General features: G+C 43.0%; 1 protein-coding gene across 1 annotated transcript in view; it reads right to left on the reverse strand.

Annotated features, from left to right (window-relative positions):
* Nucleotides 1-4,332, reverse strand: part of LOC311138636 (protein hinderin-like) — a 36,268-nt gene extending 31,936 nt beyond the window's left edge. Inside the window, exons 1-5 of the mRNA XM_084173409.1 lie at nucleotides 4,258-4,332; nucleotides 3,654-3,689; nucleotides 3,270-3,541; nucleotides 2,891-2,991; nucleotides 2,638-2,753 (exon numbers count right to left, since the gene is read on the reverse strand). Coding sequence (XP_084029535.1) covers nucleotides 2,638-2,753; nucleotides 2,891-2,991; nucleotides 3,270-3,541; nucleotides 3,654-3,689; nucleotides 4,258-4,312 — 580 coding nt within the window. The 5' untranslated portion in view covers nucleotides 4,313-4,332. The remainder of the gene's footprint in view (nucleotides 1-2,637; nucleotides 2,754-2,890; nucleotides 2,992-3,269; nucleotides 3,542-3,653; nucleotides 3,690-4,257) is intronic.
* Nucleotides 4,333-11,330: the final 6,998 nt, after the last annotated feature.

Here is an 11,330-nt window from a genome sequence, read left to right on the forward strand (position 1 = left end):
CCTGGCACTGTTTCCAAATGTTTTAGCATTTGTGGCACAAATCCCATTCAAGTCATGGGACCGATATTAGCATTTTTAAACTATCATGTCCAAATCATTCTAAAGTTTTACCGTGAAGCTCAAGTCACGTATAGACGATTTGAACATGAAGCGCGAAAAATGCCAATATCGGTCCATTGACTTGAACGGGATTTGTGACATAAATGCTAAGACGTTAACATTTGGAAACTAAACCAAAGCATGGATTGCTGTCATACCTTGTCCATAGACTGCTAAGGAAACTGGGTAAGGAAACCAAAGCGTAATTTGGATGAACTATCCCTTTAATGTAAGGTACTATAATATCCTCTGGGTTATCATCACTTTTATTCAAAGTACACGCGACCAGTCAGAGTAACCCACACAAATCATGCTCCAACCAACAGTCATCACAACCACCTAACCTGGCTATAGGATGTGAATGTTCTGATAGAGAGAGTGCGGGCGCGTTAACACACCTACGTTAAAAACATTGATGGGTCGAAGCAGCCTCGACGCTCAACGCCTGGTAACCTAGGGGCAACTGAAGCACAATTGATAAGGATCTCTTCCCACACCGAAAACAGTAAAACCGCTTCTCTGAGTCTTGGCCATGAGCCAATCAGAACGCACGCCCTCTTCAATCAAAGCAATAGCAATGGCTTTCTACGCCCCTTAATCCAAAAATATACAAAATCAAGAGTTTGCATTCGAGGCTTCAGACAGTGCCTGTCAAAATGATTCACTCGCCCTGTCAGGCCATGCCCAAATGAAATAATGAATTCCACTTCAAGGTGGAACAAATTTGCGCAGGAGAGGAATATTTTACAACCTGCCTTATGAGCTCTGTGCCAAATCGACTGGGTGTGTGAATGTGTGTGTGTGTGTGTGCAGTCTCTCTCTTTCAGTGTGTGTGTGTATGCGTTTAGGGCCTGGTGATGAAGAATTGATGGAAGAGGACAGTTAGCATAACTTTAGGTTGCTGGAGAGGACAAATCAGTTTACAATCAACCAACCAAATAAATAGCTGCATCAGACTTGCAAACAAACAACGCTATAGCTCAAAGTTTACTTTGTCTCTTGATGGTATTAAAGGTCTAACATAAATACAATGAGAACAAAGTAAACTCAAAGTTTAGCCTTTTATCCATTGCCTAAGGGGGGAAGGTAGAGCCACTTCTTATTTCAACCACAGCAGTGGTATAATAGTCAGACTGACTGACTTGTAAGGTTAATACAAAAATGTATGTGATTTGTGAAGCACCGACTCAGCAATGACATCTAGCCTTTAACCTCCCCAAAACAACATGCCAAGGAGAAATAACCAAAGACTTACTAAAATCGTACATTTCATTCAGCACTTGAGCGCCAAAGTGGTCCTGACAGACAACATTTCAACAAGAACGCTTCTCTCTCATCTCGGGCCTTTAGACGGAGATATAAATTCTCCCCTTGATAACCTGGCTCTTGGTAGATAAGACTGAAGGTGAGGCAGAGGGTGTAATGGAATTAGACTTTACAAGTCTCCCTTTAGCCCGTTTGCCTTTGGTGTCTCCTTAACCTTAAAAGACCCGTCTGGAACCCTACGTCTCAGAAGTCTCTTTACGACTCTGTGTGTGTGCGCTTTAAAGACTGGTTATCCCCTCGAGGTGCTTTAATCAAAGAGTTTTTCAGCTCAAATTCTATTTTAATGGAGTTTGGAAGTTTAGTATAAATGCCAGGTCTCCCAGCCAAAGTGCCTTTAATTGAGTTGTGCTTTCCTAATTTCCCAGCTCCGCTGCCAATTGTGCAATTTACCAGCCGACGATTACTCTTCATATTTTGCTGTGTTTCCCCACCTAAATTGACATCTCTCCCCACGTCGGTTTGACCTGAGCGGAATCGTTAAAGAGGACGTCAGGAGGGGTGGGATGCAAAAGTGGAGGAAACAGTGTCATTCTGGGATGCTGCTGTAATTACAGGACAGTTTCCAGGTCATGCCAAGAGACTGAGCCTGACAGTGTTAGCTTGTTTAGAATTAACTGGTGGCACTGCATCTGAAAGCCTTTCACATGCCAGAAAAAGGTAAGATATGACAGAATTCAGTGCATGAAAAAGAACAAGATTACCCAAACATGAGACCAGAGCAAATGCCACAGTCCCAAAAGGTAAAACGTCATAGACGGCAACGGTTTCAAACACTGAATGTAATCCACAGTGATCTCAAACAGAGTGCAAATGTCATATTAAATGTCAAGATGTGGCCGAGAAGCAAATCGTGAAAAAGCAAGGGGGAATGAAGGTACGTGTGCATGTTATAACGCTCATGGAGTATCTGTCAGACCATTGAGGTCGGCAGTGGTGATTTCAAGCCCTAGGCAATGCTACCCCCTGCTGCCTGAATATAGGAAGAGCCTTAAATTCTTCAGTGGCAGAGTGGGGCTGCAGTGTCTGCAAGTACTCATGGCTGTCTTCTAAATCATTGACTGACACAGGTGGGAAAGCAAGAAAACACCAGCAGGCACGGCAGCCCTCAAGGCCTGGGTTTGAGGATACTTCAGACAGACAATGTCAGTGGGATACGCCCTCAGTATGTGTGTGTGTTTATCCATGCGTGTGCATCCATGGAGAAAAGGATACTCTCTCTCTCCTGTACAATGAGCTGGTTCTGCTGCTCCAGCTGTAGAATTGTGCGCTCAAAGGTCTCCTGTTCGTCCCTCAGCCTCTGTACCGACTCCTCCTTCTCCTCACTCACTCTGGGTAAGAAGAGGTGGGGTCAGGAATTATATCAGACTGTGTAAATTAACTTTATTATTGAGAAAATCCCCACACACCAAAGAATCCCAAATCCCTGCCAAACACACACACACTCTTATGTTGGATGAGCAGTTACCTGGCCAGCTCCTGGATGAGGTTGGCTATGCGCCGCTTATCCTCGGGACAGAGGTCCTTCAGAGAGGCCCTGCTCTTAGCCTGGGTCACCTCAGAGAGTGCCTGAGCAAAAGACATACACTACATGTATTACCTTGTGAGAAAAGAGGGTGGGCTTGGGTGTAGGCCTAAGTACATTTCAATTATGTATAAATGCAGACTGGAATCAATCAGAAATTCCTGATTAATCAGGGAAAGTCACATCCATGTTGAATGAAGAAACAGCTGTGTAGTACCCAGGCTGTTTGTGTTTTCACTTGCATGTGCACCTGTCCGACTGGAGAGGTTATTAGCTAGTAACTAGTTGGTGTTGATGGAGTGGTCCTTCTTGGCAGACCTACCTGTGGGGTGGTGAGGAGACGCTGCTGAGTGGCTGGGCTGGGGGGTGGGACTGTAGATGCAGGGGTGGACTGGAGCTGCCCTCTACCCATTGAGGACTCCGAGACAGAGGACAGGGAAAGAGGCTGGCCTTGCTTCTTATTGCCCCGGCTCAGAGGAGCCTCTCCTCGGATCTCACTGCCATACTTGGTCCCTATCTTCACCTTTCTCTCACTGCTGCTGGTGCCTGATACTGACTTAAAAGCTGTCCGCAAGTGTCCCTCTCTGCTTACTCCTGAGAAAGTGAGAGACATGGTGATAAATAAAGTAGTGGTAGCAGCCAGCAATATGAAAAGTGGTCAGAACAATGTCACAAATGGCTTTGAGAAGTCTAATGATGTCCTCACCCGGAATGAACACCATAGGTTGGTCTTCATCTGGTGCTGTGTGAATTGAATTAAGAAAACATATTTGGTGGTCTCTAGCAAGACCCTCACTTCAATAAAAATATGCATGTTGAAATTGGCTAAAACAAGCCACTGAACTGGGTTCATCAACTTTATAGCCAGCTACCTAGCAAGGCTTGCTTTTAACAAGTTACGTTAACTAGCTAACTTCCCATGAGAACGCGGCTAACGTTAACTAGTTACAATAATGTAAGTAAGCTTGCTAACAAGGTATTTCACATCCACGGCCTTAGCTAACAAACTAACTTAGCTAGCTATCATAGTTTTCCAGCCAGGTGAGAAACCCTTTGATAGCTAGTTAACGTTAGCTAACAAGGCTCCACAACTAGTTAGTTAGCTAATTACATCTAGTTAGTTAACTAGACTAGCTAACGTTAGCGTAGTGTTTATGCATAACAGCTAACTAACGTTAGCTAGCTATCTAAGTTACCTACCAAGTCCACCGACACACAACACCCGACTTGTTAGTAAAAACATATCATACCATAATCGTTTTCTTATGCGGGGGGGGGCTGTCTTTTATGGAGACCAAGTAAAAGGATACTTTCATTAATCCCCCAAAATCCTGAGTTGTTCTTTCCTCTCTTTGCTGCCGCCATATTGAATCAACCGCCACTCCCAGGATGCCAAGCGTTGCCAGGTTGCGTAGAAACTGACCCTTGTTGGGGGGGATGTCAGTAGCTACTTTCCTTACTGTTGCCAACTCAGTAAGGAAAGTAGCTATTGGCTGTCCTAAAAGTCGCTAAATTACGTCATCACCTAATTTGCATAATTTGCCATGTGCATGTAATTGTGATAGATGCTGTAGGAGAGAGGAATAAAGTCGTGGGAGACAAAAAGTGTGGACTGGGCCACCTGTGAGTGCTTTGGGAAAGGGGTGGGGCACCCACCCCCACCCCCACCCCCACCCCCACGGGTGGGGCACCCACCCCCACCCCCACAGCAGAACCCGCTGCTCATTGAGAAGAGTAAGTACGTGCTTTCACGTCAGAGTCTCCAATAACACCAGAAACAGTCGCTAGATTTGTCGCTAGTCGCTTTTTTGAAAATGTGTTGCTAGAGGGGTCTGAATACTCGCTAAATATAGCGACAAAGTCACTAAATTGGCAACACTGCTCCCCCCTCCCACAAAAAAAAACATCTGGTGCACGGAAGGAACTAGGCTAATAGAAGCACTGTCTATACTCCTTTTCCTCAAGCACAATTTGGTCATGCAGAAACGAGATACCAAATGTGTTTAATGAAAATCTGGGAATACTTGGCCATGGAAACATTTCTGGTTGGTCTCAGGGAGTGTAAAACAGTTAGGAAGGGTTGCTTTGGAAAACGAATTGCATGAAGTAGCAGCAAATATGTTGAATGAGCAACTAATGAGCATGGAGAGCCTCACCCGTTTGACAAAATCATCTTATATCTTTTCAGTCTAATCACTTTATATATTTTCAGTCTAATACGGCTATTTAGGCCTACTTTCTTTTGTAGCTCTTCGTCAAAAGCACGCTTTCTGTAAGTAACCTAGTTAACTGTACTCCAAGTTTAGCTGGAATTAAGACCGAAAGGTTTTACCAAATGTGATTGGTTGATGATATTACATTGGCCTACGTCTCGCCTTGCGCTGCGTAGAATGTCTGATCTCAACATCGATTGGAGAAGTGTTTATGCTGCGTTCAAAACAACTGGGAACTCGGAAATCTCAGATTTCCAACTTCTGTGCGTTCAAAACAACTGGGAACTCTGGAAAAAACGAGCAACGACTGGGAAAACTGGATTTGAACAGTCATCCAACTCCGAATTCCAACTCGGGAACTCGGGCCTCTTTCTAGAGCTCCGATTTTCCGACCTGAAGATCACTGACGTTTTGAAAGCTGCATTAACATAACCAGTACCACATCCTTATGATGTCTTGTCAAAAGCGCAAGGTGACTGCAAACAGAGATCTGTAGCCTATATGACGAGATGCTCATGTCTCCGCCCTAACTATAGGAGTCGTTTTCCCAAAGGCGTGAAGGCAGGCGACAAGTTTAGGTAAAACAGAAAATCTCATAGAAACGCATTGGACAGATTTATCTTCAGAGTCTCGTGACACTTGTGGGGGTCGTAGAGCAAAACGGAGAACACCATCTTGTTCGTGAGAGTCTCCCCTGTGCATAACAGTTTGTAAGCCAAACGGTTCAGACGCTACAGATGCAGATGCAGAAGGCCGACATAGGCAGAGGTGGTGGATTGAGACGCAGCCCGTGCAAAAAACCTGATATCTCTAAACTGATGGATTTTGATGGGGATTTATTATATGTTACTTAGATTGACGCACGGGTACGTCAATAGACTCTTACAGAGTTTTAAACAGTCATCACTAGTCGGTCTCCGCCCAGTACCCTGCCCTGAACCTTAGTCACGGTTACTAGCCGGCTACCACCCAATACTCTACCCTGCACCTTAAAGACTGCTGCCCTATGTACATAGAGTCATTGATCACTGGTCACTTTAATAATGTTTACATACTGTTTTACCCACTTTATAAGTACAGTTAAAGTCGGAAGTTTACATACAATTATGTTGGAGTCATTAAAACTCATTTTTCAACCACTCCACAAATTTCTTGTTAACAAACTATAGTTTTGGCAAGTCGGTTAGAACATCTACTTTGTACATGACACAAGTAATTTTTCTAACAATTGTATAGACAGATTATTTCACTTATAATTCACTGTATCACAATTCCAGTGGGTCAGAAGTTTACATACACTAAGTTGACTGTGCCTTTGAACAGCTTAGAAAATTCCAGAAAATGATGTCATGGCTTTAGAAGCTTCTGATAGGCTAATTGACATAATTTGAGTCAATTGGAGGTGTACCTGTGGATGTATTTCAAGGCCTACCTTCAAACTCAGTGCCTCTTTGCTTGACATCATGGGAAAATCTAAAGAAATCAGCCAACACCTCAGAAGAAAATTGTAGACCTCCACAAGTCTGGTTCATCCTTGGGAGCAATTTCCAAACGCCTGAAGGTACCACGTTCATCTGTACAAACAATAGTACGCAATTATAAACACCATGGGACCATGCAGCCATCATACCGCTCAGGAAGGAGACACGTTCTGTCTCCTAGAGATGAACGTACTTTGGTGCGAAAAGTGCAAATCAATCCCAGAACAACAGCAAAGGACCTTGTGAAGATGCTGGAGGAAACAGGTACAAAAGTATCTATATCCACAGTAAAAAAGAGTCCTATATCGACATAACCTGAAAGGCCGTTCAGCAAGGAAGAAGCTACTGCTCCAAAACCGCCATAAAAAAGCCAGACTACGGTTTGCAACTGCACATGGGGACAAAGAACGTACTTTTTGGAGAAATGTCCTCTGGTCTGATGAAACAAAAATAAAACTGTTTGGCCATAATGACACTGTTATGTTTGGAGGAAAAAGAGGGTGCCTTGCAAGCCGAAGAACACCATCCCAACCGTGAACCACGGGGGTGGCAGCATCATGCTGTGGGTGTGCTTTGCTGCAGGAGGGACTGGTGCACTTCACAAAATAGATGGCATCATGAGGAAGGAAAATTATGTGGATATATTGAAGCAAGACATCAGTCAGGAAGTTAAAGCTTGGTCGCAAATGGGTCTTGGACAATGACCCAAGCATACTTCCAAAGTTGTGCCAAAATGGCTTAAGGACAACAAAGTCAAGGTATTGGAGTGGCCATCACAAAGTCCTGACCTCAATCCAATAGAAAATGTGAGGGCAGAACTGAAAAAGCGTGTGCGAGCAAGGAGGCCTACAAACCTGACTCAGTTACACCAGCTCTGTCAGGAGGAATGGGCCAAAATTCACCCAACTTATTGTGGGAAGCTTGTGGAAGGCTACCCGAAATGTTTGACCCAAGTTAAACAATTTAAAGGCAATGCTACCAATTACTAATTGAGTGTATGTAAACTTCTGAGCTGAAATAAATAATTATCTCTATAATTATTCTGACATTTCACATTCTTAAAATAAAGTGGTGATCCTAACTGACCTAAGACAGGGAATTTTTACTAGGATTAAATATCAGGAATTGTGAAAAACTGAGTTTAAATGTATTTGGCTAAGGTGTATGTAAACTTCCGACTTCAACTGTATATACTGTATTCTAGTCATAGCTTATCCGATATAACTTCTGCTGTACACAGCTTTTCTATTCATATAATGTCCATATTGTCTTTCCACACCATTATATGCACTGAGTGTGCAAAACATTATGTCATGCTCTTTCAATGACATAGACTGACCAGGTGAATCCAGGTGAAAGCTAAGATCCCTTATTGACGTCACTTGTTAAATCCACTTCAATCAGTGTAGATGAAGCGGAGGAGACAGGTTAAAGATTGTTAAGCCTTGAAACAATTGAGACATGCATTGTGTATGTGTGCCATTCAGAGGGTGAATCCAGGGGCTCACACATCTAGTATATTAATCAACCGTCTTCAATCAGTTGAACAGACAAGGTCGCTCATCAGGAACTCATAGGCTATTAAGAAGAGAGTATTTAATCATATTTAGTTAGAACTGGTTTTGGTATGAATTGTAGCACCAGAGAATGTAAAGCTGTTCTTAACAATTTGTCTCCATTATTATTTCAAAGCAGCCAAGAAGTCTAGACATATTTTCTTTTTTATTGTACTGTTTATGTGAAGGAAGTGACATTCTGTCATCCAAACCACCAATATAGTCAACATTTTTGTTTAAATCTTTGTTTGATATTTTAACTTGTTTTCTGGTTTAATTTAAGGTTTAAAATCCGGATTTATGCCATTCAAGTTAACAGTCATTATATTTGTTTGTATCAACAAAGGGATTTAAACATGTCAGTGTTCGAGTAAGCTACAATTTATTTCAAGTAATTCCAGGGTTATAAAAAATCAAACTTGAATATCTAGTGTTAGTGTTAATATTGTTCTACACTTTGCTGAATGTGGTGAGCAGTTGATTGGTGGTCTCCTGGGCTGAACAAGGTTGTGAGCGTGGCTACAGAGCTGCAGGACCAGGGTCTGCATGGGATCGTCATTCACTGTTACCTGACTCACAATATATAGATCTTTTTTGGGGGGGGCATGATTTACATGCATTGTGCATTAATATTTAGCCTAATGGATAAGTTACACAAATCTAGACTGTAAGTATTGAACTATTTCCAGAGATTATCATTGTAAAAGGTGACCACAATCCGAAGTCCACAGGAATTCACATTTTAATATTATAATTCATGCTTTTCTCTCACCTTTGGTAAAGAGGAAAAGTTTATTTTTCAGTAATAGACATTGTCTTTATCTGTAAAGGTATGTACATCAAATTCCTCATGGGGAGCGGTTGGATAAATCAAGACAGTATCTTTAGGCCTAGTTCAAGGGACAAGTTATGTTTAACTATTGAATTGTGTGTGAGTATGAATAATCATTTGGTATTGAAAGTAGTGAAATATATAACAAAGTATAGGCATATGTACTTGATAGGCATTTTCTACATTACTTCAGTGTAACCAAAATCTACAAAATAGTGCCCCTTTATTTTTAATAGTTGATTGAGCAAAACCTTTCAGGCATTGTTCTCCATTTCTTGCTTTGTCATTAGCCAAGGAAATGTAAGCATTTCAGTACTCTATGGGAGATTCTCATTTGGAAAATGTCGGTCCTCTCCTTGACTCCTTCGTCCTCCTCCATGACCCAGAAACCGATAAGTGGTCAAGTGATCGAGGAGAGTAACAATTCGTTAGTAGGAGTCTGCTCCCCTCCTCAGTTACCTACTTCGACAGAGGACGCACAAAATAATCCTTGCAGCAGGTAGTGCGGAAGTTTTTTACAATCAGCCACACCCCCTTTGAATCAGCTGTTGTTTTCTCGATGGAGAAAAGCATGCACACATTTAAAAAAGATACGCTACTTATCCTTTTATCTATAACACGTTTTGCACAACTAGCTAAATTAGTTTTTCTCACTTTACACAAACGTCATTTGCCTAATGACTGGCGAGTGGAGGAGGAGAGTCATTTCATACAAACGCATTTGTTTCCAGAGAGAGGATGGAGGAGAGGAGGTGAGCAAAACCATTTGAGACTCTCCCACTGAGTATTTTAATGGGGTGTGTTGCCTATCCCTAGACCCTAGGGGCCACCATGAAAACATTGTAGACAGCCTGTTAGCTAAAACAAAACATTAACTACCAAAACTATAATAATAATAATAAATTTAGCAGACGCTTTTATCCAAAGCGACTTACAGTCATGCGTGCATACATTTTTTTTTTTTTGTGTATGGGTGGTCCTGGGGATCGAACCCACTACCTTGGCGTTACAAGCGCCGTGCTCTACCAGCTGAGCTACAGAGGACCACAGCATAATGATGGGAAGAAATCACAAAAACAAGAAGATTTGCAGGCTTTGTCTGCTCACTTTATTGAATGACTACTATAGTATTCTTTTTTGGGGGGAACTCATATTGTATGAATCCATGTTAATGTCTCTCTTCAGGGCTGCACTTCATTCTTCAGCTTCTTTTCCCTATGGATAATGTAATTTTTGCCTAATTTATATGTAGTTGCACATCATTCATCTTTAATCTGGGTTCATTAAAGTCGACATGTCTAAGGAAATCAGGGAACAAAATATTTGATTATACACTGCTCAAAAAAATTAAGGGAACACTTAAACAACACAATGTAACTCCAAGTCAATCACACTTCTGTGAAATCAAACTGTCCACTTAGGAAGCAACACTGATTGACAATACATTTCACATGCTGTTGTGCAAATGGAATAGACAACAGGTGGAAATTATAGGCAATTAGCAAGACACCCCCAATAAAGGACTGGTTCTGCAGGTGGTGACCACAGACCACTTCTCAGTTCCTATGCTTCCTGGCTGATGTTTTGGTCACTTTTGAATGCTGGCGGTGCTTTCACTCTAGTGGTAGCATGAGACAGAGTCTACAACCCACACAAGTGGCTCAGGTAGTGCAGCTCATCCAGGATGGCACATCAATGCGAGCTGTGGCAAGAAGGTTTGCTGTGTCTGTCAGCGTAGTGTCCAGAGCATGGAGGCGCTACCAGGAGACAGGCCAGTACATCAGGAGACGTGGAGGAGGCCGTAGGAGGGCAACAACCCAGCAGCAGGACCGCTACCTCCGCCTTTGTGCAAGGAGGAGCAGGAGGAGCACTGCCAGAGCCCTGCAGAATGACCTCCAGCAGGCCACAAATGTGTATGTGTCTGCTCAAACGGTCAGAAACAGACTCCATGAGGGTGGTATGAGGGCCCGACGTCCACAGGTGGGGGTTGTGCTTACAGCCCAACACCGTGCAGGACGTTTGGCATTTGCCAGAGAACACCAAGATTGGCAAATTCGCCACTGGCGCCCTGTGCTCTTCACAGATGAAAGCAGGTTCACACTGAGCACATGTGACAGACGTGACAGAGTCTGGAGACGCTGTGGAGAACGTTCTGCTGCCTGCAACATCCTCCAGCATGACCGGTTTGGCGGTGGGTCAGTCATGGTGTGGGGTGGCATTTCTTTGGGGGGCCGCACAGCCCTCCATGTGCTCGCCAGAGGTAGCCTGACTGCCATTAGGTACCGAGATGAGATCCTCAGA

This window comes from Coregonus lavaretus, assembly GCF_964263955.1.
Source record: "Coregonus lavaretus genome assembly, chromosome: 12".
In the NCBI taxonomy this organism is placed as follows: Eukaryota; Metazoa; Chordata; class Actinopteri; order Salmoniformes; family Salmonidae; genus Coregonus; species Coregonus lavaretus.